Raw genomic sequence first — 26,966 nt, 5'->3', positions numbered from 1 at the left:
CTTTGTTAGGCCATGAGCTAGAACTGGGGGATGCTGTGATGATAAAAATTCACTTTCTCAGAAACTTCAGGAGAGGGAGGCAAGTACATGTGGATAAGTGGTATGATATATTTTTAAGTATCATTTTTGGAAGACATTTTAGAAGTCTTTATGCAAACACTTTTAAAAGAAACGTTTTCTAAAGGAAAGCTTTTCCAGAGAGATTTTTTGAAACCTTAGATGGAATTGGACTTTATGCCCACTTTTGTGGGGGGAAAAAAAAATTCCTTAGTCTAGGCCAGGCGCAGTGGCTCATGCCTATAATCCCAGCACTTTGGAAGGCTGAGGCAGGTAGATCACGAGGTCAGGAGATCAAGACCATCCTGGCTAACATGGTGAAACCCCATCTCTACTAAAAAATAGAAAAAATTAGTCGAGCATGTTGGCGGGTCCCTGTAGTCCCAGCTACTTGGGAGACTGAGGCAGGAGAATGGCGTGAGCCTGGGAGGCGGAGCTTGCAGTGAGCCAAGTTCATGCCACTGCACTCCAGCCTGGGCAACAGAGCGAGACTCCATCACAAAAAAAAAAAAAAAAATTTCCTTAGTCTAGTCACTATTCTGACTTGTATTTGATTATTAGGCCAGTTTTAATTTTATGTTGTTAATTTTAGTCCCTTCCAGATATGCAGCATATTCAGGAAGAAAACTTATCTTCCCCACCATTGGGTCCTCCCAACTATCTACAAGTTTCCAAAGATTCTGCCAGTACTAGTAGCAAGAATTCTTCTTGTGACACGGATGACTTTGTTTTGGTGCCACACAACATCTCGTCAGACCACTCATGTGAGAATCTTTTCTACTTGTACACATTATATTATTTAATCTACTAAACTAGCATCTTTTTTTAAACCCGTATATTACACTTTCTTGCGTAGGGCACCTTTTCAAATGAGCATTTTATTTAGTTGTTTAAATTCCCAGAATTATATTCCTACCTTTCTAAAATTTGCTCAATCATCTTCTATTAAACAGTAAGTTTGGATTCTGAAGGTACATGAAAACTTTATAGGAAATGATCTCCAATTCTGTTTGTATCCAAACAGAAACAGAGAAACCAGTGAATGAGTACTTACTTAGTAGATGCTCATTCTAGGCACTTTGCTAGTTGTTGTGAAGACCGTAATCCCTAGACTGAATGTAATTAAGTATTAGCTGGCTGCAGAAGGGAAAACATGGACCACAGCAGCAGTGCTGTGGCAGTTTATAACCAGCATTATGAGAACTGACAGTTACCTTTAAAAGTCATCTAGTACAGTGGTTTTATTTCTTTATCAAAAGTAATTAAAACTTTTAAAATCATGAAACATTTTAAACAAAATAATAGAGCATATACTCAAGGTACCCACTAGGCTGTGTTACTTTTATATAGGTCAGTATTTTGCCATATTTGTCTTAGACGTCTTTTTAAAATACATAAAATGCTGTAAGTCGCCTACGCAGTGGCTCATGCCTGTAATCCCACCACTTTGGGAGGCTGAGGTGGGCGGATCATGAGGTCAGGAGTTTGAGACCAGCCTGACCAACATGGTGAAACCCTGTCTCTACTAAAAATACAAAAATTAGCCAGGCATGGTGGCGCACACCTGCAATCCCAGCTACTTAGGAGGCTGAGGCTGGAGAATTGCTTGAACCTCCTCCAGGAGCACTGGGGTCCCCGGCAGGCAGAGGTTGCAGTGAACCGAGATTGTGCCATTGCACTCCAACCTGGGTGACAGAGAGTGACTCTGTCTCAAAAAACAAAAACAAAACAAAAAAATGCTGTAAGTACAGCTAAAGTGCCTTTTCTCTTTCTGCTCTTGCTAGGGGTATATTCTTCCTGTAGATTTTGTATTTCTACATATAATTGTATCCATACTTAAGATTTTTGTGTTTTTACAGTTACAGGTTGAGCCTGCCAAATTAGAAAATCTGAAATGCCCCCAAATCTGAAACTTTTAGAGTGCCAGCATGATACTCAATGGAAATGCTCACTGAAGCATTTCAGATTTTAGATTTTTGCATTTGGAATGCTCAGTATAATGTAAATATTCTAAAATTCGAAATTCATTCTAATATCTGAATTGTATAATTGTATAATATAACTAAAACACAGTTTATCCATTTCCCTACTGATTTATTTGTTTTTTTTTTTGTTTTTTTTTTTTGAGTCGGAGTCTTGCTCTGTCGCCCGGGCTGGAGTGCAGTGGCCGGATCTCAGCTCACTGCAAGCTCCGCCTCCCGGGTTCACGCCATTCTCCTGCCTCAGCCTCCCGTGTAGCTGGGACTACAGGCGCCCGCCACCTTGCCCAGCTAGTTTTTTGTATTTTTTAGTAGAGACGGGGTTTCACCATGTTAGCCAGGATGGTCTCGATTTCCTGACCTCGTGATCCGCCCGTCTCGGCCTCGCAAAGTGCTGGGATTACAGGCTTGAGCCACCGTGCCCGGCCTCCCTACTGATTTATAGTTGGGTTATTTCTACCTTTTCACTATCCAAAATGTAATGAGCCAGGCATTGTGGTTCACAACCTGTAATCCCAGTAGTTTAGGAGGCTGAGGAGGAAGGATTGCTTGAACCCAGGAATTTGAAACCAGTCTGGGCAACATAGTGAGATTTTTTCTCTACAGAAATAAAAAAGTTAGCCAGGCGTGGTGGTGCACACCTGTAATCAGAGCTTCTCTGGGGGCTGAAGTGGGAGGATCGCATGAACCCCCAATTTCAAGACCAGCCGGGCATCATTGCAAGACCCCATCTTTACCAAAAATAGAAAGCTGGGTGTGGTGGTGCATGCCTGTAGTCTCAGCTTGGGAGTTTGAGGCTGCAGTGAGCCATGATTGTGCCACTGCACTCCAGCCTGGGCAACAGAGCAAGACCCTGTCTCAAAAAATATATATATATTATAACAGACATTCTTGTGTACATGTCCCAGAACTTCTTCGAACTGAAAACTTAGATATCTACAACTTTGTAATATATTGGTACAAACAACTTGTACTAATATCCTTTTTCATGCAGCCCTAGTGTTATGATGGTGTTCTATATTTTCTTCTAAAGATTTTTTTTCACATATAATTTTACCTGTAATTCATTTTTGTAGATGGAGCAAGGTAGAGATCGGTCAATTGTCCTATTTATTAAATATTTGTCTTTTCTCCACTGATATGCAGTGTCACGTTTGTCATGTCACGTTTGTCATGTCAGCTTGAAATACAGGATGGGGTTTCTTTTTGTCTATATTATAATAATTTTTAAATTTGTGTGTGTCAGTATGTGTGTGTGGTCAGGGAGGGAAGGAGGGGCAGAGAGCAGAGAGCATTTCAGTGTTCTTCAAAATCATTCTGGCTATTCTTGGCCCTTTCCCCCAACATATAGTTTAATTTCGGCTCGATAATTTTATGAAAACCATTTTGGCATTTTGATGGGAATTGGATTGACTGTATAGTATGACCTATTCAAGGACAGGTAGGTTCTTTACAATATTAAGTCACCTAATTACGAATGTGTATTTCTCCACTTATTTAGGTTTCTTTAATGTGTTTTGATACATTTTTATACTTTTCTGTATAAAGAGCATTCACATCTTTTGTTTTATTCTAGTTGTCTTTTTTCTTGTGTGTGCTGGTGTAAATGTTTCAGAACTGCTCCTGTCAAGATCTTCCTGCTGCCAAATCCTAGGGGTCAGTTCTCATTCCTCATTGTCCTGATGTATCCACACTTGTTACAGTTGATCTCGCCCTTCTTTTTAATGATTAAAAATGTGCCATTGTGAAACGTATCGTACATACAAGATGTTTAAAACAGCTATACAGTTTAAAAGTAATGTATAACAAATACCTGAGTGCCCAGCTGATTTTTATCTTTTGTTGGTCTGATTTTCCATCTTTTTGTCTTATTGCTCTAATTTAATTTCATTAATGTTTCTTCTTACCCTTGTAGGGAGTTTTCATTTTATGCCCTCATGTTTTAAATTTTCAGAAGTTTTTTCTCTGAGTATTGTTCTTATTTCAACATGCAGTATATTGTTGTATGCTTCTTGAGGATGGAGAATTTGAAAGTTGCTTGAGAGCTCTGTACATGGGAACGTCTCATTGACAGCAAGCCTCTTTGATGAATGATATGGCGGGGGCAATTCTTGGGACTATTTCCCTTTTGGAGGGCTACTCAGATCCCCCAAAAGACTCATCCAATATTTTGCCTAAAGAGAACCTGATACTATCTGGATTTGCAAAATAGGGGAAGAAGTATGGAGTTCTCAATAGTCAGTGTAAAATTTCATTTAATAACTTTTTTCCACTAATCTTTTGTCAGTGTAGTACCCTTGCTTTTAATTTTTCCTGCTGTTCTGCAGTCCAGAGACCCTCTGTTTTACTCTGTCCCAAGTGTGAATGTACAGTGGGAGATGGGCATTGCCTACCTGCATAAGGTTGGGGAAAGGATATAAAATTCTAACTGCTTCTTTTAAAAAGAATTCTGTATAAAAAAAATACGTTGTATTATGTATGTTTAAGCTATGCAACATGATATTATGAGATATACAAATGGCTTACAATTTTTTGACTTTACGTGAATAGGAAAATGATTTACATTCAGTAGAAACCATCCCTCAAATTTTGAATTTTGATATTTTTCTGTATTAGCAATATGCGGTACAGAACTCTCTTGTGATGCTGGGTGGAAGCAGTGAGCTGCAGCTCCTAGTCAGCCCACGATCACCAGAGTAAACAGCTGATGCTGGAGATACTCAACACTTTATAAAACAGGCTTTGTGTGCCCAATTGTAGGCTAGTGTAAGTATTCTGAGCGTGTTTAAGGTAGCTGGGCTTAGCCATGATGTTCGGTAGGTTAGGTGTATTAAATGCGTTTTGACTCAGGACAATTTCAACCTACAATGGGTTTATTCAAAAGTGACACCATCTTAGGTTGAGGGGCATCTGTCTATAGTAAAATGGTTACTACAGTGAAATAAATTAATGTATTCATCAACTCTCATAGTTACCCACGCCCGCTCCATGAGCAGCTGTAATCTATTCACTTACCAAAAATCCTGAGTACAATACACTATGATGAACTATATTCTGACTGCTTCTAAACAGACTTTTAGTCAATCCTGCTTTTACTCCTACCTTCAGTGCCACTCTGAAAGGTATCTGGTACTGCTGATTACTCAGCATTTTGGAGTTCTGTGATGTAAATTGGTTTACTTCTGGGCTTTCCAGCTGTCTAAGGTTCTATCTTCTTGGGTCAGCTAAGTCAAATACTACTCGTCCCATCAACTTTATATCTTCCAAATTTTGGTGGCTGTGGACTTTTCTGGGTTTTTTTTGATCCTTGTGAGTTTAGGCTCTTCTCTTTGCTGTCCTTCCCGTTGCCTCTGTAGTTTCAGAATTACAATATGGTATCAAAACTCTATGAATATTACTTAAAATATGATTATTTACTGGTCCTGACTTAAAATTTTTTTAAAATGTGGTCATTGAAAGCCATTTAAGATCTTTTTGTGAATCTTTTTTGTCCTTAGGATAATCCCACTGAGTATATGCAATCAAATTATTGAGTATCAAAGTTACTTGAGGCCGGGTTCAGTGGCTCATGTCTGTAATCTCAGCACTTTGGAAGGCCAAGGTGGGCAGATCACTTGAGGTCAGGAGTTCGAGACCAGCCTAGCCAACATGGGGAAACCCCGTCTCTACTAAAAATACAAAAATTAGCTGGGTGTGGTGGCACACACCTGTAATCCCAGCTACTTAGGAGACTGAGGCAGGAGAATTGCTTGAACCTTGGAGGCGGAGGTTGCAGTGAGCCGAGATCATGCTCCTGTCTGTCTCAAAAATACATAAATTTAAAAAAAAAAAGTTACTTGAAATAATTTCCCTCTCGTGATTAAGCTATCAGGTTGCTACATGATTAGATTCTTTTACTTTTGATTTTTAGGGATTTTATTTTCTTTTGATTTAATTTCGTTTGAAAATTATGTATGGTTTCAAACTCAAAGCTATGAAAGAAAATACACTTAGTGAAGTCTAGCTTCTATCCCTGCCTCCTCTCCCTGTTTTCTGAATTCTCCTATAGGCAAGTATTCATTGTCTTTAAATAAAAATGGACTTCCCCTTCGCCCTGCTACTCTTTGTCCCCTTACCCTGATTTATTTTCCTTTATAAAGGTTATTGCTACCTGACATTATTGTGTGTGTGTTTTTTTTTTTTTTTTTTTTTTGAGAATGGGGTCTTGCTGTGTTGCCCAGGCAGGTCTCAAACTCCTGGGCTCAAGCTGTTCTCCCGCCCCTGCCTCTCTAAATGATGGGATTCCAGGCATGAACTACCACATCTGGCCTTCTATGACATGTTGTTCAACAACCCATGCAAGACCTGAGAGAGTGTTATGCAGGAGGATGGGGTAATCCGACATTTTATTGAACTAGACTCTGTTTTATGGTCAGTTCTTCTATTATGTTATATACATGTTCTTAGCAAAATTTTGCAATAAACTTATGTCAAAATGGTATTAAGGGCACAACTCTCAGAACCTTTGTCATTGACACAGAAAATGGAACCTGATAAAAACAGTAGCACAGTTTTTGCATGTTTAATGGTGAAGAAGTATGTAAACACTGCAATAAATATGACATTTTATTTTGAAGAAGACCTCAAATTTGCTTATAGAAGTGGACATCCAAAGAGTTGCAGCCTATGTCTTCAGCTAGGTGTAGTTTTCTGAGGTCATCTATTATTTCTTATAGATGAAATCATAACATAAGCCAATGGTAATTTTGCATTGTGCATGAAAGCCTAATAATCATGTTGGAACAAATTTGTGTTTTTTTAAGCAGATGGTATAACAGGAACTGATTGTACTTTTTTCTCCTTTAGACGATATGCCAATGGGGACTGCTGGCAGGCGTGCTTCAAATGAGTTCTTGGTGTGTGGAGGGTATGTATATTTACATTGTCTTATTAAAATATTTTTCATATTTTATTTTTGTGGGTAAAGTTATAGAACTTAGTGTTCTTGATTTAAGGTTTATTTTGTTTTACAGTCCATTATTTCTTCTTTTTTTTTTTGAGACGGAGTCTGTCTCTGTTGCCCGGACTGGAATGCAGTAGTGCGATTTCAGCTCACTGCAAGCCCCGCCTCCGGGTTCACGCTATTCTCCTGCCTCAGCCTCCCGAGTAGCTGGGACTGTAGGCACCTGCCACCACGCCTGGCTAACTTTTTGTGTTTTTAATAGAGACAGGGTTTCACTGTGTTAGCCAGGATGGTCTCGATCTCCTGACCTCATGATCCACCCGCCTCAGCCTCCCAAAGTGTTGGGATTACAGGCGTGAGCCACCACACCCAGCCTCATTATGTCTTTTCTTGAAATTTTATTTAGTTATTTTTTTCTTTGAGATGGAGTCTTGCTCTGTGGCCCAGACTGGAGTGCATTGGTGGGATATTGGCTCACTACAACCTCCGCCTCCTGGGTTCAAGCGATTCTCCTGTCTCAGCCTCCTGAGTAGCTGGGATTACAGGCATGTGCCACCACGCCCTGCTAATTTTTTTTTTTTTTTTTTTTTGAGACGGAGTCTTGTCCTGTCATCCAGGCTGGAGTGCAGTGGCGGGATCTCGGCTCACTGAAACCTCTACCTCCCGGGTTAAAGTGATTCTTCTGCTTCAGCCTCCTGAGTAGATGGAATTACAGGTATGCACCACTGTGCCCGGCTAATTTTTCGTATCTTTAATAGAGACGGGGTTTCACCATGTTGGCCAGGCTGGTCTGACACTCCTGACCTTAGGTAATCCGCCCGCCTCAGCCTCCCAAAGTGCTGGGATTACAGGTGTGAACCACTGCGCCCGGCCTGAAATTTTAATTGTGATAAAAAACACATAAAATCTACTATTTCAGCCATTTTCATGTTTATAGTTCATTAGTGTTAAATATGTTCATATTGTTATGCAACTAATTTCTAGGACTTTTTCGTTTTGCAAATATGAAACTCTGTACTCATTAAACATTACCTCCCCATTTCCCCTACCCCTCAAGGCCCTGATAATAACCACATTCTGCTCTCTGTTTCTATGAATTTGACTACTTTAGATACCTCATGTAAGCGAAACCATATAGCATTTGTCTTTTTTGTGACTTGGCTTATTTCACTTAGCATAATGACTGTAAGGTTCATTCATGTTGTGGCATGTGACAGGCCTCTTCCCTTTTTATAGCCGAATTCTATTCCATGGTGTGTATATGCTGCATTTTGTCTCTCCATTCATCCATTGATGAACATTTGGGTTGCTTCAACCTCTTTGCTATTGTGCATGCTGTTATGAACATGAGTGTGTAAATATCTCCTTAAGATCCTGCTTTCAGTACCTTTGGATATGTACCGAGAAGTGAGATTGCTGGCTCATATGGTAATTTTGTGTTTAATTTTTTAAGGAATTGGCTAAATTTTCCATAGCGGTTATGCCATTTTACAATCCCACCAACAGTGCACAGGGGTTCCCGTTTCTCCACATTCTCACCAGCATTTGTTATTTTCTATTTTTTTGATAGTAGCCATCCTAATTAATGAGCGTGAGGTGATACCTCATTGTGATTTTGATTTGCACTTCTCTAATGATTAGTGATGTTGATTGAGCATCTTTTCTTATATGTCTTAGCCATTTGTATGTCATCTTTGGAGAAATGTCCAGTCAAGATCTTTGCTTATTTTTAAATTGAGTTATTTGGGTTTTTGTTGTTGGGTTTTAAGAGTTCTCTCTATATTTTGGATGTTAGCGTCTTGTCAGGTATGATTTGCAAATATTTATTTCCATTCTGTTGGTTGTGTTTTGACTCTTTGTGTCCTTTGATACATGAAAGTTTTTTTAAGTTTGAGGAGGTCATATTTGTCTATTTTTTGTTTTGTTGCCTGTGCTTTTGGCATCATATTCAAGAAATCATTGCCTACTCTTAATGTCATTAAGTTTTCCCTCTATATTTTCTTCTAGGAGCTTTATAGTTTTGGGTATAATGTTCAGGCCTTTAATCCCCTTTGAGTTAATTTTTGTATATGGTGTATGATAAGATTCCAGCTTTACTCTTTTGCATGTGGATATCCAGTTTTCCCAGCACTATTTGCTGAAGAGATTGTCCCTGTCCCATTGTGTGGTCTTAGCATTCTTGTCTGAGATCATTTCACTGTATATGCAAGAGTATCTTTTTTTTTTTTTGAGATGGAGTTTCGCTCTTGCTCACTCAGGCTGGAGTGCAGTGGTGCGATTTTGGCTCACTGCAGCCTCCGCCTCCCAGGTTCAAGCAAGTCTCCTGCGTCAGCCTCCAGGGTAGCTGGGATTACAGGTGCCTGCCACCACGCCTGGCTAATTTTTTGTATTTTTAGTAGAGACGGCGTTTCGCCATGTTGGTCAGGCCTGTCTCGAACTCCTGACCTCGTGATCCACCTGCCTCAGCCTCCCAAACTTTAAACAATTTGATGTACTCTAAGGCACCTCTTGAGTAGCACCAGTACCTTGGGGTCCCTCAGTGCACAGTTTGGGAACCATGGGGATAAGCAAATCTTGTACAAACTTGTTTCTTTCCTTTCTTTGAGGATATGGGAATTTAAATACGGGAATTGTATATTGCCAGATTTTCACTTCTTTTGATTTGCTGCCTTTTTTTCTTCTTGAGTCATCTTTGGCTCCTTTTTGGCTTCTCTTCCTATGGTCTAATTCTTGAACTTTCCTTTGCCAGTGATTATGCATTTTTCTCTAAAGCAGCACTTCCTAGTAACAGTGCCTCCATTAGCTACATGGCAGTTTTCAGTACACGTAGGGAATATCTATTCCTTGCGCATCCAGACAAAAAATAGGCACAGGCATGGGAATTAGGATATCAGAATTCTGAAAACTGGTTGTTGCCAGACATTGATGGAGGCCAGCTGTGTACACAGCCCATGGTGCATTAGAGTGTACCATCTGAGTGGATTTCTAACTTTCTGATTGCTTCCCTTTACATGAAGTAACTCCTTTCTCATTGGAACCTTGCCAGCTGTGTGCCTGTGTGCCAGACGAGGCTCTTTTCTGATGCTGCTTTGGCCTGTGGGTAATGAGCAGGTTATCTCCACTTGGCTCCCCATCACTTACACAGCCTCATGAGTGTGAGCTCACAGCTGTGGCTTAGCATTAGTCTGCTAGATTGTGTTTCACAGAAGCTCTTATATGCATAGATCCTTCCTTCTTCTCTCCCTGTGTCCCTTGATATTACTTCCAGCTGAACCCTTGCTTTCCTGATTACTTGTCAAGCCTTTCAGGGTTTACTCATGGAGTCTTCTGAAACAAAGACGCAACTAGGGATCTCCTGATGTGAAGATTGTGAATTTGAGGAAGTTATCATGCTATCACCTAGTGTTTATTTGTCCTTTTGCATTTGTGCTTTCCTCTCAGCACAAGTAGAATAACACGTGATTGTGCTACCGTGTGTCCAGGCTACCTCATCTTTCAAGTATTTCATACGGGTCCAAGATGACGTTTCACACAGAGAATGTTGTGAATTGCAGGCCCTAGTGGAGGTGAGGAAGATGTGCTGGAGACTCAGGACATACATAGACTTCCCGTCTCCTTACCTTGGACTCAGGGAGTTGAGTGATGGTTAAATATTGGTGTTAATACTAAGTTGTACAGGAAAATGGCTGCAGTTGTCTTAACTAGCTGGAGGTCTGGAATTTGTCCAGGGAAGACTTTCTAAACTCTGAGCAAGTCTGCTTGCAGGTCCTGTCCAGAGACTATCTGAGATAACATTTGCAGAACGTGGTCCATGGTTGTTCATGTCCTCATGCTGGTGGTGGGAGGAACCAGAGGTGTTAGAGAAGCCAGCTGAGATTACCTGAGAGAGGTGCTTAGAATTATGAGGTTGCTAAGTTTACTTCTTTGGGTACCTTTATTTAGCTTCTTCCCTTTGGAGATTAACCAGTACAGGAAAAATTTTAGAGCTTGGTAATGTGTATTTAAAAAAAAAATTCCCTGATGTGCTTCAGCAGGGAATGAATGCTTCAAAAACACTGTTTACTTACTAAATTGAAACAATAGAAAAATGGCATTTGTTCATTCACATTCTGATATTTGATGGCTGTGTTGTTATTCTGTTGTTAAGGAACTTGGGTTGTCAGACCTGTGAGTGCACTGGCTTGCAGACATCAGAGCTGATTAGTGAAGTACTGTTAAGCTGTTTTAGTGGTAGTAGAGGGTTTGTGTTTTGGGGCTTTTGTTTGTTTTTAGGGTGTAGATAAACTGAAGAATCAGATGTATAGATATTAAAAAATTCATTATTGTATTTAAAGATACTAAATGGAAATACCTAAATCAAAATGTGTAGAGAGAGCTCATAGAAACACACTAAATGGTGTATCATTAGGAATTCCACTTGGCTGTAAACCACAGGGTCCTAACTGTAGTGTGGTTGAACGCTAAAGGTTTTCTCACATGAAAAAAAGTCACGATAAGTAGTTGTTTCCTTGGTTTCTGTGGCTCAAGGAAGTTATATGTCTTCAGGTCTTTTGCCCTTTTTTTTGTGGTTCAAAGGTACCTGCTGAAGCTCCAGCAAGTATGCTCACATTTTGAGCAGGAAGAATGAGTAGAAGACTTCTGTTTATATCTCAGTGACCAAGAAAGACATATGGATATCCTTGGCTGCAAGGGAGTCTGGGATATGCTACAATTAATTGGGCATATTATTGCTACTAATAAAATTTAAGTTATTTTTTAGTAAGACATAAAAGCTGAATGGATATTGGGAAAGCAGCTAACATCTCCACTACAGAAGTATTTTGTATTTCTTTTTACTTTGAAATAAGTCATCTCTCTTAGGGCCCAGTGTTATCTCTGATATGTTTTAGGATATATTGTAAAGTGAATTGAAAGTGATATGAGAACATTCTATTTCTGAATTTATGAAAAGTGAGGAAAGAGGCTATTAAAGAAACCAAAGACTGACACTACAAAATGTGGACGTCAGATGAGTTGCATGCTTTGAGAATTTGCACAATGTGTTCTCCTTCTTCATAAAGTCAGAGCTCTTTGGGAATGCTTACAGCATTCATGACTTTTGCAAACATTCCAGTCATCTTTGCTGTTGAACTTCCTGTTCTTTTCCCCGGCATATTTTCCTAGATATTTTTTCTCTCACATAGTAATGAATAGCAGAATGTGAGTGGATGAGACAGTTTTGCTGACCTGTGGACTTTTCTTGTTGTTGTAAAGGAACTTTTTTCCAGGTTGTTGTAATTCTTAGTCCTCAATATGCATATGAATGCCAGGAGTTTTTTAGATAATAAATGTGAGTTTTTTGGCTTTATATATTTTTTAAGAAGATCATTTCTTATTAAGGTAGTGGAGTGACCATTTGGCTCTTTTTTTTTTTTTTTTTTTTTTTTGAGACAGAGTCTCGCTCTGTCGCCCAGGCTGGAGTGCAGTGGCCGGATCTCAGCTCACTGCAAGCTCCGCCTCCCGGGTTTACGCCATTCTCCTGCCTCAGCCTCCCGAGTAGCTGGGACTACAGGCGTCCACCACCTCGCCCGGCTAGTTTTTTGTATTTTTAGTAGAGACGGGGTTTCACCCTATTAGCCAGGATGGTCTCGATCTCCTGACCTCGTGATCCGCCCGCCTCGGCCTCCCAAAGTGCTGGGATTACAGGCTTGAGCCACCGCGCCCGGCCCCATTTGGCTCTTTCTAGAATTTTCTCTAAATATAACTAATGGGTCAAATGAAAGAAAAACAGTCCTACCACTGTTTCTTTCCTTTTTCAATAAATTGTGATTGCAGGCAGTGTCAGCCTACCGTGTCACCTCACAGTGAAACAGCACCAATTCCAGTACCTACTCAAATAAGGAATTATCAGCGCATAGAGCAGAATCTTACATCTACTGCCAGCTCAGGCACAAATGTACATGGTTCTCCAAGGTAAGTTTGTAGCTTTTTTCTTGCTTAATTCTTTTTCTTCTCCTTTAAAAAAAATTTTTATTGTTATTGGAAGACTGTTACTTTCCATGGCATAGTTAGTCTCTTACATGTGTATATACTGGAAGTGCACAAAATTGAATAAAAAAGTTTTATAATTGATAATTTAAATGATATTTAAGTTTAACTTGATAATATAGTATATGTATATATTTATATATTGTATTTATATATGTTAAGTATACATGTGTATAGATACATATACTTATAAAGTATAATTAGTTTTAAGAATTGAGGAAGAACTTATTAAAAAAATGAAATCCCACCAGTTGTAGCAGATTATTTACATATTATTTACTTTTTCCCCGATCCTGAGACCTTACTAAGATCATATTAAAGGAATGACAAAGGTACAAGTCCACACAAACACATGAAATAAGAATAGATTATTCTTTTTTTTTTTTTTTCTTTTCTTTTCTTTTTTTTTGTGCTTTAGAGATGGGGTCTCACTACGTTGACCAGGCTGGTCTTGAACTCATGGCCTCAAGCGATCCTCCCATCTCAGCCTCCCAAAGCACTGGGATTACAGGTGTGAGCCACCACGCCTGGCCAAGCATAGATTATTCTTATTCTATTCAGTGAGAGAGAGAGTGCAGTAAATTTCTGGAAAACAGAAGGGGATAGAAGAATGGTACTTGATTTAGCATGGCAGACGTAAGTATGCATATAATCAGGGATTCTGACATAACGAGAATCACTGTGACCCACAGTATCCTCAGAGAGACCTAAATCTCAGAGAACTCGATAGAGTGGAGGGAGGAAATAGCACTTTGACTTCTGGTAACTAATTCTACATATATGTATAGTCATGGACATACTCTACATATACAGGCCTCTCCTGTGTATGAAATTGCATTTACACAAAGTTGTTAACTGTTACGATACCAAAGGATGAAAAATAAGCCAAGTGGCCACCAGTAATGAACTAATTTATTATGATCCATCTCTGATAATGGAATATTACACACCTTCCATTCCACAAAGAGTGAAGGAGCTCCCTCTGTGCCTAAGTGGAAAGATTTCCAAGTTATATTATAAAATGAAAAAAGTAAAGTGATTGACAGTATATTATGCAGTGGTTCTCAAAGCTTAGTCTGTGGATCCTTTCAGAGGGTCAATGAGATCAAAACTATTTTCATACTACAAATTAGGACATTATTTGCTTTTTTCATTGCATTGATACATGCACTGATAGTACAAAAAGCAAAGATGGATAAAGCTATTGGAACCTTTGCCTGAGTCAGGGTGGTGATACCCAAACAGTACAGTACTATTAGTCTTTGTATTCTTCTCCACCACACACTTGCGGTACAAAGGAACGTCCTTAATGAGGCAGTAAAAATTAATATATTTCTTTGAAAATCTCAATCCTTGAGTAGGATGTACACATAAAGCACTTTTGCCACATATTAGAGTAGTTATCTTAGGAAAAGCACTGGTATGATTGTTCTAGTTCCAAGTTGAACTAGCTGCTTTGTCATAGAGTACCCTTTTTACTTTAAAAAATGGCTGACAAACGATGGTTATGGGTATCAAGCAGCCATTTTGTCAAAAATGGTAAGTCCACTTTGAAGAAAACAAGTGATGATAAATGTCAATGATAAAACTTGAGCTTTTAAGCAAAAATTAGAATGTTGGAAAAATTCAGTGGTCAATACAAGTTTGACAGCTTCTGTTATACCTTGACAGGTGTTTCTTTTAAAATTGAGGGTGATATTTTGTTATGAATATTACTTTTTGATATTGTTTAATGTATCAACATTGGAATATCTGCATAACTCAGTGAACCAATGTTTTCCAAATTACTAAATGGTTAAAAAAAATGATGCACAGGTAAAAGTTTCATTCAAAGTGCAAGATTCTTTGCAAAAGAATGGAGTCTCGCATAATGGAGTATGAGTTCATTAATCTGGTTTCAGATCCACATTGCAGTCAACCTTTTAGCAACAACCACTTGCTGAATTTTGGTGTAGTATCAAAGAAGCATGTCACAGTTAACCTGAAAAGGCTACCAAAATATTCCTTCCTTTCACAGTTACACATCTGTGGAAGGCTGGATCCTCCTCATATACTTTACTCAAAATAACGTGTCTTACAACAGATTGAATGCAGAAGCAATTGTGAGAATCCAAATGTCTTCTGTGAGCCATTAGAAATTTATAAAAATGTATAAAATAATGCCATGCCTCTCACTAATTTATTTTGTTTAGGAAAATATGCTTTTTTTTCATAATCTTATATTACATGGAATAAGCTTATTAATGAGTTAATAATTCTTAAAATTTCTCAGCTTCATTTCGAATACAGTAAATATCAATAGATACAAGTTACATAAACAGAATTCTCTGAGGTCTTCAGTAATTTTTAAGAGTATAAAGAGGACCTAAGACCAAAAAGATTCCAAATGGTTGGTATGTAACATACCACCTTTGGTGTTAAAACATGGTGAAAATAAGAGTATATATTTAGTTTGTTTTGTGTATGCATTAAGGAACTCTGAAAGAATACACTAGAAACTAAGAATCATGGTAACCTTTTGAATAGAATTGGGGAAGTGTTGGGTATTAGGCAAATAGAATAGAAAAATGAGAGGGAGACCTCACTCTTTTTATGCATCTTGTAATTGTTCCATGTGACTACATTACATATTTCTGAAAACTACTCCATGGCATATTGTTAGGAAGTTTCACAAAATGCAGGAATAAAGAGAGAGTTCTAGAACCTTTTATAAAAGGAATAATTTACTTTTCAGATCTGCAGTGGTGCGAAGGTCCAACACCAGCCCCATGGGCTTCCTCCGGCTGGGATCATGCTCCCCGGTGCCAGCAGACACAGCACAGACAGTTGGACGAAGGCTCTCCACTGGGTCTTCTAGGCCTTACTCACCTTCCCCTTTGGGTAAGGAGAGTTTAAAAACAGTTGTTTTCAACCTTTTTTTTCACTGTAATAAATCTGACGTTACACATTCTCTTTAGGAACTTTGGCTCATGATGGCAGTGATTCTCAGCTGACTGGAGGCCATACCCCGTCCTTCCATCTTTACCCCAATCCCAACTCCCTCTTTTCTTTTTTTCTTTTTCTTTTTCTTTCTTTATTTGAGACAAGGTCTCACTCTGTTGCCCAGGCTGGAGTGCAGGGGCATGATCTCGGCTCACTGCAGCCTCCGCCTCCTGGGTCCAAAGGAGCTTTCCACCTCAGCCTCCCAAGTAGCTGGAATTACAGGCGCATGCCACCACACCCAGCTAATTTTTTTTATTTTTTTATTTTTATAGAGGCAAAGTTTCATTATGTTACCCAGGCTGGTCTCGAACTCCTGGGCTCAAGCAATCCACTTGCCTTGGCCTTCCAAAGTGTGGGGGTTATAGGTGTGAGCCACCGCATCTGGCCCCAATTCTTTTTGAGAATCTCTGTATAAATGTGTTAGGATCTCTACTGGAAATACAATAATATAAATGTAACTTATGTATAAAAAGCGTCTCCTTTGGGATTGGGCTCTGAATGCAAAGTCAGAAACTCTAGGTTGAAGTGCATAAAATGCCTTTTCTACTTATCACTCATACTTATAAGGATTACTGTATAGCAGCTCTGGGTCACAATTACCAGAAACCTTCCAGTTCCGGTAGGCATGTGGTGGCAGCTTCGTTACAGATCTTCCCACTTCTCCTGGGTGCTGTAATAAGGAGAATGCCAATACAAACAACACCAGCAACAACAAAAACCCTCCCAAAAGGAGAAACAAACCGTATACCGTATCTTCAGTGACACCAAGAGACAGAAATAAAAGCTCAAACTCCAGAAATATGTGTAAGAGAGCCAAAGCCACTGAGACTACAGCAGCTGTATGAGAGGCAGCATTGAGGTGGTGGGAAGAACAGGTGGTGCACACAGGGCCCAGGGGTGGCAGATCTCAAAACTGCAAAAAAATACTTCCAGGGGAGGGCCCCACCTTCAGTCAGAACTGCTGAAGTAAGACTAAGATGGAACAGGAAGAAATCTGAAGAGACAGAAAGAGAAGGGCTTTCCTCAGGAGCCCTATTTAAAACAAGACAAAACACACAGTGATAGTGTTGAAAAAGGAAAAAAGTTTAAATTGCCACATTACCTGTTGCAATGGTTTCAAAGCTGTTTTTAGATGAAAAATCTTTGAATAAAATTTTGGCCCTTTCTCACTCCTGCGGCAGCCCCTGAGGTACTTCAGGGTCTCCAAAGACAAGGTCCAGATCTCATTCTTGCACACAAGAATAAAGCCCTTCCCTAAGGATCTGATCTCTGCCCGCTGCCTGATCCCTTGGAATGAGCCCTCTTGATGTAGACATATGTTTCTCATCTGCTTAAACTCCCCTGAAGCCTTCCCTAACTCTCTCTATGTTAGTTTTAGTTCTCAGAGAAATGGATGCATAGAACATGCTATATACAAGAGAGTGACTTGGGGAAACTCCTGTGAAGAATGAAGGGGAGGAGCAGGAGGAAGCAGGGAGGGCCCTCAGACCAAACATAGGTCCAACATCTGGAAAAGGAGGGCAGGAAGGAGGAAGAGCTGGCCAGGAAGAGTCTCAGACTGTGATGTGAGGTTTCAGCCAGACTGAAGGAGTAGCCCCAAGCACTGGATTGTCTTGTTAGAGGAATTCCCTGACCTGCTTCAACAAGCCTGAATTAGTGCCCCACCATATGCAGTCACTGGCTGGGAACAGCTCCTGGGGGAAGCCTAGCCTTGGCACCAGTGTGGTAGATCCAGAGGGACTGCAGCTGGGGCTGTCTGTTAGTCGTGCCCCGCAGCTCCCCAAGCCCGGACACTTTGTACAAACTCTTTGTACTTATCTGTCTTATGGACATACTTGTTAGGAGCATTTGTTTGTTTATGTGGCTTTTCTTCCCCTAATGTTCTTGTTTCAAGGCAGATTATACGATACTTTTTATCTTAGTGTGCAGCGCCCAGCAGATTGGTCCTCCGGTAAATGTTAGTTGAACCAAACCTTTGTTCCTTAAAATTTTCTAACCAGTAATTTACTGTGTAATTTGTGCATGTGTTGCCTGTTGCTGTCTTTTATTGGTTTTGGATATTTTTCTTCCTTTTCCCATCTTTTTTTTTTTTTTTTTTTTTTGTAGTTGGTACCATTCCTGAGCAATTCAGTCAGTGCTGCTGTGGGCATCCTCAGGGCCATGACTCCAGGAGTAGAAACTCCTCAGGTAGGAGAATGTATTTGGTTTATTAATAATTTGAATTGTGGGCCGGGCGCGGTGGCTCAAGCCTGTAATCCCAGCACTTTGGGAGGCCGAGACGGGCGGATCACGAGGTCAGGAGATCGAGACCATCCTGGCTAACACGGTGAAACCCCGTCTCTACTAAAAATACAAAAAAACTAGCCGGGTGAGGTGGCGGGCGCCTGTAGTCCCAGCTACTCGGGAGGCTGAGGCAGGAGAATGGCATAAACCTGGGAGACAGAGCTTGCAGTGAGCTGAGATCCGGCCACTGTACTCCAGCCTGGGTGACAGAGCGAGACTCCGTCTCAAAAAAAAAAAAAAAAAAAAAAATAATTTGAATTGTATTATAAATGGATTTGAGTTGTGTTTTTCTAGTCTTCTCAAAGAACAGAATTGATATGAATTATCTCCTCTGCCATCCTGATTTTTAGAATCTTGGTCTAATGTGGTTTAACATATCATAAAGCTAATCTAATACCTCCTTTTGAATATGAGATTCCTTAATGAAAGTAAGTCTTAGGAATTAAATAACTTGGCTAAGTTTTGCTTATTTTCACATAAATAATGAAAATTATTTGCGAAGTGAAATTTCATTACTTTAATACTATTGATTAATACCTTTTTTTTTTTTTTAAATTGGAGTCTCGCTCTGTCGCCTAGGCTGGAATGTAGTGGCACGATCTTGGCTCACTGCAACCTCTGCCTCCTGGGTTCAAGCGATTCTTCTACCTCAACCTCCCAAGTAGCTGGGACTACAGGCGAGCGCCACCATGCCCGGCTAACTTTTGTATTTTTAGTAGAGATGGGATTTCACCATATTGGCCAGGCTAGACTCGAACTGACCTTGTGATCCTCCTGCTTTGGCCTCCCAAAGTGTTGGAATTACAGGTGTGAGCCACCGTTTCGGAATGATTAATACTGTTTGGTAAGAGCCATGAGTCAGCATCAGATAAAATAATACAGATTTTTAAAATTATATGTATATGCCTGAAAATATATGTGTGAATCGCAGCTTTATAAGTTAAATTCTATTGTATGGATATTTGAGGAGTTGACCAGTTAGGGGACTCCTGTGTTACTTAGAAAAGCACTCTTTAACGAAGCTTAAATAACTTTAGTCAGACCATAAGATTTTAACACGAATTTATTTTTATAAAGCGCAGTAAAATTAAATATCAAGTTTGGAATGAGGTGAAGCCAGGAGTGGTCAACAGCAAAGCTTCTGTTGGTTTCTGTTTTTAGAATAATGATGGTTAGGTCACTAAGAATATTTGCATGCTCTTAATGTTAATTCTTGATAGTTTGGCTTCTAAGAAACTCCGAAGAGTGTGTAACTGGAGTCAAGGATTAGTGGACCTTGGGTTGGCAACAAGGTTTGTAGGGGGGAAAAGGGGACCTTATCTCCTAGACTCTTGATTTGGTTTCCCCTGAGAGGCAAGGATATCTGCGGGCAAGTGTTCTCTTTGTGAGAATATGGATGCTTTCGGTTTTAAGTGTGTAATTTAATGGACAAAGTACAGAAAATTCACATGCTTGTTATTTTTACACAAAGTAAAATTTGGGAAAGGTCTGTTATCTTATGATCTTCTTTCCTACACATTATATATATTTGTTTATTTTGGTTTTTTTGAATAAGGAGTTATTTTGGGTTAGTTTGAGTTTTCTTTTAGTTGCTGTGTGAGAAAAGAGAATAATTACATAGATTTACCAAGGTATGTATTCATATAGAGTAAAAATCATCCTGTTCAATGTAGGTTTTTGTTGTATTCATTAACTTTAATCACTAACGATATTGCTCTCTTTGGTGCTAATCAGACCTTGCATTAATCTGAGTTATTTACTAGCTACTGATTAAAAACAGCAAGTAACCCATAATCATTAAAATCTGTCTCCTGAGAATATGAACAATGGATTTGTTTTGCAAAGGATGGCAGAAAAATAGTCTCTTGCCAAGTAAATCACTTTTAGAATGTCTTATGAAAAATAAGATATTTATCAGAATTCTCATTTTAAAAACTGTCTTCTTAATTTTTACATTTTTGCACTGCACTTCTTCACTTTGGGTTAACGTTACATTTGTTTTCTTGTTAGGTTCTCCAGTGCCACAAGCTCAGTCACCACAGTCCCTCTTATTGGGTGCTAGACTGCAGAGCGCCCCCACCCTCACTGACATCTATCAGAACAAGCAGAAGCTCAGAAAGCAGCACTCTGACCCCGTGTGCCCAACCCATGCTGGGGCTGGGTACAGCTACTCACCTCAGCCCAGCCGGCCTGGCAGCCTTGGAACTTCTCCCACCAAGCACTTGGGGTCCTCTCCACGGAGTTCTGACTGGTTCTTTAAAACTCCTTTGCCAACAATCATTGGCTCTCCTACTAAGGTGTGTTTATTAAACCCTTTTGTAGGTTAGGAACTAGTATAGTACTTTATGGAAAGGATTCATTATGAGAATAGCTATAATTTATTTATTTCATTTTTTGAGACAGAGTCTTGCTTTGTTGCCCAGGCTGGAGTACAGTGGTGCAAGCTCAGTTCACTACAACCTCTGCTTCCCAGGTTCAAACCATTCTGGTACCTCAACCTCCTGAGTAGCTGGGATTACAGGCATGTGCCACCTTGCCCAGCTAATTTTTTTTGTATTTTTAGTAGAGATGGGGTTTCACCATGTTGGCCAGTCTGGTTTTGAACTCCTGGTCTCAAGTAATCTGCCTGCCTCAGTCTCCCAAAATGCTGGAAGTACAGGTGTGAGCCACCGCTCCTGGCCAATAATAGTTATAATATAATGAACACTTCCTATGTGCCAGATGCAGTGTAAGTACTTTACTTGCAGAATTCTTTTTGTGTATGATCCCATTTAATCCTGATAAAAGGAAATTGAGGCTCAGAGAGTTTAAATGAACTGTGCAAGGCCACTCAAGCTGTAAATAGAGCTGCCAGTGTTTGGATCTGGGTTTGACTGACGCCAGAGTGCATACTCCTGCCAGGTCTGACCCGCAGACCCTGACGAAGCAGTGGATGAAAAAATGCACTCCAACACATTCAGTGAAGGAGTGCGCTAGGGGACCGGGCCGTTCACAGAAAGAGTTGTAGCTGCCATGGCTCTGACATGCTAGTGCTGCAGGCATTTATTTAGTACAGATTTAATGACAAAGGCCTTGAGTCAACATACTTGTGGGTAATTGCGTGTAGATGATTAAAGGCCAGGTTCCAAGGCCTAAGTAAACTAACTTATCTAGATCAGTTTTTTTTTCATCCCCTTGTTACCTAACCTAACCTGTCAGGCACCGGATAAGAGAAGCTGGCTGCCTTCAGCTAAATCCTAGCTTTTGTAAAACCTCTCGGCCTTCCAAGAAGGTTTGTATCTTTCTACCATTTTTCCCACCACCCTGACCAATACTTCTGACTACTGGGTCACACAAACCTTCCATTACTGAATAGTTCATGCATTATATTAACTAGTTTACATATATATATGTTTCTTTAGACCACAGCTCCTTTCAAAATCCCTAAAACGCAAGCATCTTCCAACCTGTTAGCCTTGGTTACTCGTCATGGGCCTGCTGAAGAACAATCCAAAGATGGGAATGAACCACGGGAATGTGCCCATTGCCTCTTAGTGCAAGGAAGTGAGAGGCAGCGGGCTGAGCAGCAGAGCAAGGCAGTGTTTGGCAGGTAAAAGACTGTTTCCATTCTAGCCTTAAACATGAAAACTGTAATAGTAAAACAAATAGATTTCTATTATAAAAGCAGCAAGACTACATTAGTATAGCAGGTGATTTATGCCATATGGTTATTGATATGTACAGCATACATTTAGAATCTCTGAAAACCATAGATGCTTCCTGTAGCTGTGTAAGTACATAGTTCTTCCTGAACTTCTTGAATATTCTATTTCTGTCCTTTATTTTTATTATTGAAGTTTATCTCTACCCTGAATTGTTTGGTATCTATTTCTTGTTTCCTCATTCTCTAACTTCCTATTAACCCTTCTAGTTTTAAAAGGTATCGTTTTCCTTTATTAAAAACATCACCATTCTTTTTAGATCTGTCAGTACTGGGAAGTTATCAGATCAACAAGGAAAGACTCCTATAGGTGGACATCAGGGCAGCACAGACAGTTTAAATACAGAACGACCAATGGATATAGGTAAGAAAAATGTAGTTTCTTTTTAGGCAGATAATTTGCTAGCATATGTATTAGTTTCTTACTGCTGTTGTAACAAATCACCACATGCTTGGTGGCATAAAATAACACAAATGTATTATTTTACAGTTCTGGATGTCATACCTATCCTCTCATCGTCCTCCTCAGTAGCCCATTCACAGCAGGAGCTTATTCAGTATCTTGATGAGCAGCAGTCTGTGAGTTATTAATAGAAGGAGTTCTGACAAAGATTTTTTTTTGTCAGTAGGATAATACTGGTCGAAGTTGGCCTAAACCTACATGTACTCCTGAGCATTTACTTTACAGTGACTGGATTTTATAAAGACCCATACAAGCCATCCTGGCTAACACGGTGAAACCCCGTCTCTACTAAGAAATACAAAAAATAGCCGGGCGAGGTGGCAGCGCCTGTAGTCCCAGCTACTCGGGAGGCTGAGGCCGGAGAATGGCGTGAACCCGGGAGGCGGAGCTTGCAGTGAGCTGAGATCCGGCCACTGCACTCCAGCCTGGGCGACAGCGCGAGACTCCGTCTCAAAAAAAAAAAAAAAAAAAAATAAAGACCCATACATCACTGAGACCCCTGAACCTTTTGGAGTTGCTCCAGAGACTGTATGTTCATAACCACCCATACATATCTAGATTACTTGGCCTGCGTGTCAGAAAACAAAAACAAAATGCAGATTCTAGACTCTTAATTCCGTATTCCAGACTTGCTTGCTTAAATTTTCTGGGGGTTTTTAGGAATCAATATATGTAATACACTCCCAGGTGATTATTGTGGACACTCAAATTTGAGAATCACTATTGTAATCTACTTGGTTTTTTTTCTCTATGATTTTTTAATTTTCCCCACGAGCATCCAAAGGAGGAAATATCTGAGCCAGCATGGTTTCTAACCCAAAGAGAATACTGTAGGATTTAATATTTCACTGTACTGTCTTCTTCCCTTCAGTTTCTAAAGAGAAGTCTGATGTAATTCTTACCCTTGTTCTCCATAGGTGAGGTGTGTTTTTGTCTTTGGCTTCTTTCAGAATTTTCTCTTTGTCTTTGATTCTCTGAAGTTTGAATATGATATGCTTAGATGCAGATTTTTTCATATTCGTTCTGCTTGGTGTTTTCTGTTTCCTAGGTCCGTGGTTTGATTCTGTCATTAATTTTGGAAGTTTTTCAGCCATTATTACTGCTTTGAATGTTTCTTCTGCTTTTCTCTCTCATTCTTCTGGTATTCCCATTAAGTATATGTTCCACTCTTATAGTTGGCCCATTGGTCTTAAGAGTCTCATGCTCTGCTGACTGAGCTAGCCAGGCACTGGCTCCATTGTTCTTAGTCTGTTCTTTTTTCTTCTTGTTCTTTTCATTCTTCTTTCTCTTTGCTTTTTAGTTCAGGAAGTTTCAGGAAGATATTGACGTATCTTTAATCTCACTGATTCTTTCCTTGGCAAAGTCCAGTCTACTGATGAGCCCATCAAAGGCATTCTTTCTTTCTGTTACCGTGATTTTGATTTTTAGCATTTCTTTTAGACTCTTTCTGAGTTTCCATCTCTGTCTATATTACCTATCTGTTCTTGCATGTTGTCCACTTTTTCCATTGGAGCCCTTAGTATATTAAATTATCATTACTTTAAATTCCCAGTGTGATATTAAATAATTCCAGTATCTCTGCCATATGTGAGTCTGGTTCTGATGTTTGACTTGCTCTCTCTTTTCAAACTGTATTTTTGCCATTTAGCATGCCTTTTAATTGAGGCCGAGTATGATATACTTTGTTTAAAAACTGAGTTAAATAGGCCTTTAGTATGAGGTCTTTTGTTTATCTGGCCAGGAGTTAAGCTTTATTTAGCATTTGCCGTAGCTGTGGGTATCAGAGGCTAAAATTTTCTCTGGTATCCTTGTTTTTGTCTCTCCTGTTGTCTTTGGGTTTCCCTATACACTCCTTAAATTGCATCTGGACCTTGCCTAACTCTGTATTTTCTTCCGACAGCTTTATAATTCTAATTTTAAAAGTGTAAGATGTAGCTCTTACACTTACGTCTGTGGTTCAGTTTGACTTAATTCTTATGGATGATGTGGTGAAGGGATCCAGCCTTATTCTTTTGGATGGGCTATTCCGCGGTCGCAGCACCATTGCAGATTATTCTTTCCCTGTTGTGTTGTTTTGCTATTTTTGCTAGCCTTGTCAAAAATTGGTTGACTATTGATGGGTTAGGTTTTGTGTCCCCACCCAAATCTTATCTTGAAATGTAATTCCCTTAATTTCCATGTGTCAAGGGAGAGACCAGGTGGAGGTAATTGAATCATGGGGGCAGTTTCCCCCATGATGTTCTGGTGATAGTGAGTTCTCACGAGATATGATGGTTTTATAAGGGGGCTCTTCCCCACCTTGCTCGGCATTTCTCCTTCCTGCTGCCTTGTCAAGAAAGTGCCTTGCTTCTCCTTTGCCTTCCACCATAATTGTAGGTTTCCTGAGGCCTCCCCAGCCATGCCTAACTGTGAGTCAATTAAACCTCTTTCCTTTATAAATTTCCCAGTCTTGGGCGTTATTTATAGCAGTAGGAAAACGAACTAATACAACCATAAATAGGTTTATTTCTGGACTCAACTATTTTATTGATACATATGTCAATTCTTGCTGGTACCATACTACCTTGATTACTGTAGCTTTGTCTTAAGTTTCAAAATCAGGAAATAGGAGTTTTTCTTTTTTGTGCTTTTTCAAGATTGTTTTGGTTATTAGGGGTGTCTTGAGTTTCCATATGAATTTTTGCATCATCTTGTCAGTTTCTGTAGAGAGACTGGCTGGGTTTTTGATGGAGATTGCATTATTAGATCAATTTAGTGAATATTGAAGTCTTTCTTAGTCCATTTTGTGCTGCTATAACAGAACATCTGAGACTGCATAATTTATAATGAACAGAAGTTTACTTTCTTACCATTCTGTAGGCTGAAAGTCCAAGATCAAGGCACTTATTCTGGTGAGAGTCTTGCTGCTTCGTCACATAGTGGAAGGCAGAAGGTCAGGAGAGGGCTTGTCCTTTAACCTCAATTCCTTTTATAATGGCATTAATCTATTCATGAGGGCTTTTGGGTCTTGTTTCCTCTTAGTCTGGTCAAAGGTTTGTTAATTTTATTTATCTTTTCAATAAACCACTTTCATTTCCTTGATCTTTTGTATTGTTTTCTTAGTTTCAATTTTGTTTATTTGTGCCCTGATTTTTATTATTTCTTTTCTTCTAGTAATTTTAGGTTTGGTTTGCTCTTGCTTTTCTAGTTTTTTAAGATGCATTGTTAGGTTGTTTGAAGATTTCTTCTTTTTTGATGTGTAAGCACTTTTAGCTATAAATTTCCCGCTTACTACTGCTTTCACTGTAATCCCAAAGGTTTGGTATGTTGTGTTTCCATTATTATTTGTTTCAATAAATTTTTCAGTTTCCTTCTTTCTTCATTGACCCACTGGTCATTCAGGAGCATATTGTTTAATTTCCATGTATTTATATAGTTTCCAAAATACCTCTTATTAATTTCTAGTTTTATTTCATGGTGGTCAGAGAAGATAACTTGATATTATTTCAAAAAAAATTTTTTTTTTTTGGTAAACAGGGTGTTGCTGGAGTGCAGTGGCATGATGTTGGTGCACTGCAATCTCCACCTCCCAGATTCAAGCAATTCTTGTGCCTCAGCCTCCCTCGTTGCTGGGATTACAGGTGTGTACCACCATGCCTAGCTAATTTTTGTAATTTTTTTTTTTTCTTTTTAGAGAGTTTCACTCTGTTGCCCAGGTTGGAGTACAGTGCTGCAATCTTGGCTCACTGCAACCTCCTCCTGGATCCAAGTGATTCTCCTGCCTCAGCCTCTTGAGTAACTGGAACCACGGGTGTGTGCCACCATACCCAGCTTTTTTTGTATTTTTAGTAGAGACGGGGTTTCACCATGTTGGCCAAGCTGGTCTGGAACTCCTGGCCTCATGTGATTTGCCCACCTCAGCCTCCCAAAGTGCTGGGATTATAGGCTTGAGCCACTGTGCCCACCTAATTTTTGTAATTTTAGTAGAGACAGGATTTGCCATGTTGGCAAAGCTGGTTTTGAACTCCTGACCTCAAGTGATCTGCCTGCCTCGGCCTCCCACAGTGCTGCAACTACAGGTGTGAGCCACTATGCCATTGTTGTTGTTTAATGTTTTATGACTTGTTTTGTGACCTAACATATGGTCTATCATTGAGAATGATCCATATGCTGAGTGGAATGTATATTCTGCAGCCATTGGGTGAAACGTTCTGTAAATATCAATTAGGACCTATAGTGCAGATTATGTCTGATGTTTCTTTGTTGATTTTCTGTTTGGATGATCTATCCAAGTGTGAAAATGGGGTGCTGAAGTTTCTAGCTATTATTGTATTGGGGTCTATCTCTGTCTTTAGCTCTAATAATAATATTTGCTTTATATATCTGTATGCTCCAGTGTTGGGTGCGTATATATCTACAGTTGTCATATCCTCTTGCTGAATTGACCCCTTTGTCATTATATAATGACCTTTGTCTCTTTTTATGGTTTTTGTCTTGAAATCTATTTTGTCTGATGTAAGTATAGCTACTCCTGCTCTTTTTTAGTTTCCATTG

At 39.5% G+C, this 26,966-nt stretch overlaps 1 protein-coding gene across 3 annotated transcripts in view; it reads left to right on the top strand.

The window, feature by feature from the left end:
• The window catches only part of ULK2 (unc-51 like autophagy activating kinase 2), a 102,958-nt gene that overhangs the window by 55,391 nt on the left and 20,601 nt on the right, over positions 1–26,966 (top strand). For all 3 annotated transcript variants that reach the window (XR_002518031.2, XM_021928830.2, XM_021928829.2), the window contains exons 13-20: positions 650–821; positions 6,882–6,942; positions 12,793–12,930; positions 15,740–15,885; positions 18,094–18,174; positions 20,281–20,567; positions 21,672–21,859; positions 22,231–22,334. Coding sequence is in view for 2 of the 3 variants with exons in the window: in XM_021928830.2 (XP_021784522.1) it covers positions 650–821; positions 6,882–6,942; positions 12,793–12,930; positions 15,740–15,885; positions 18,094–18,174; positions 20,281–20,567; positions 21,672–21,859; positions 22,231–22,334 (1,177 nt within the window). In the remaining variant the exon portion in view is untranslated. The remainder of the gene's footprint in view (positions 1–649; positions 822–6,881; positions 6,943–12,792; positions 12,931–15,739; positions 15,886–18,093; positions 18,175–20,280; positions 20,568–21,671; positions 21,860–22,230; positions 22,335–26,966) is intronic.

The sequence above is a fragment of the Papio anubis genome, chromosome 17 (assembly GCF_008728515.1).
Source record: "Papio anubis isolate 15944 chromosome 17, Panubis1.0, whole genome shotgun sequence".
In the NCBI taxonomy this organism is placed as follows: domain Eukaryota; kingdom Metazoa; phylum Chordata; class Mammalia; order Primates; family Cercopithecidae; genus Papio; species Papio anubis.
Note: the sequence above shows the minus strand (reverse complement) of the source record. Positions and strands in the feature narration are given on the sequence as shown.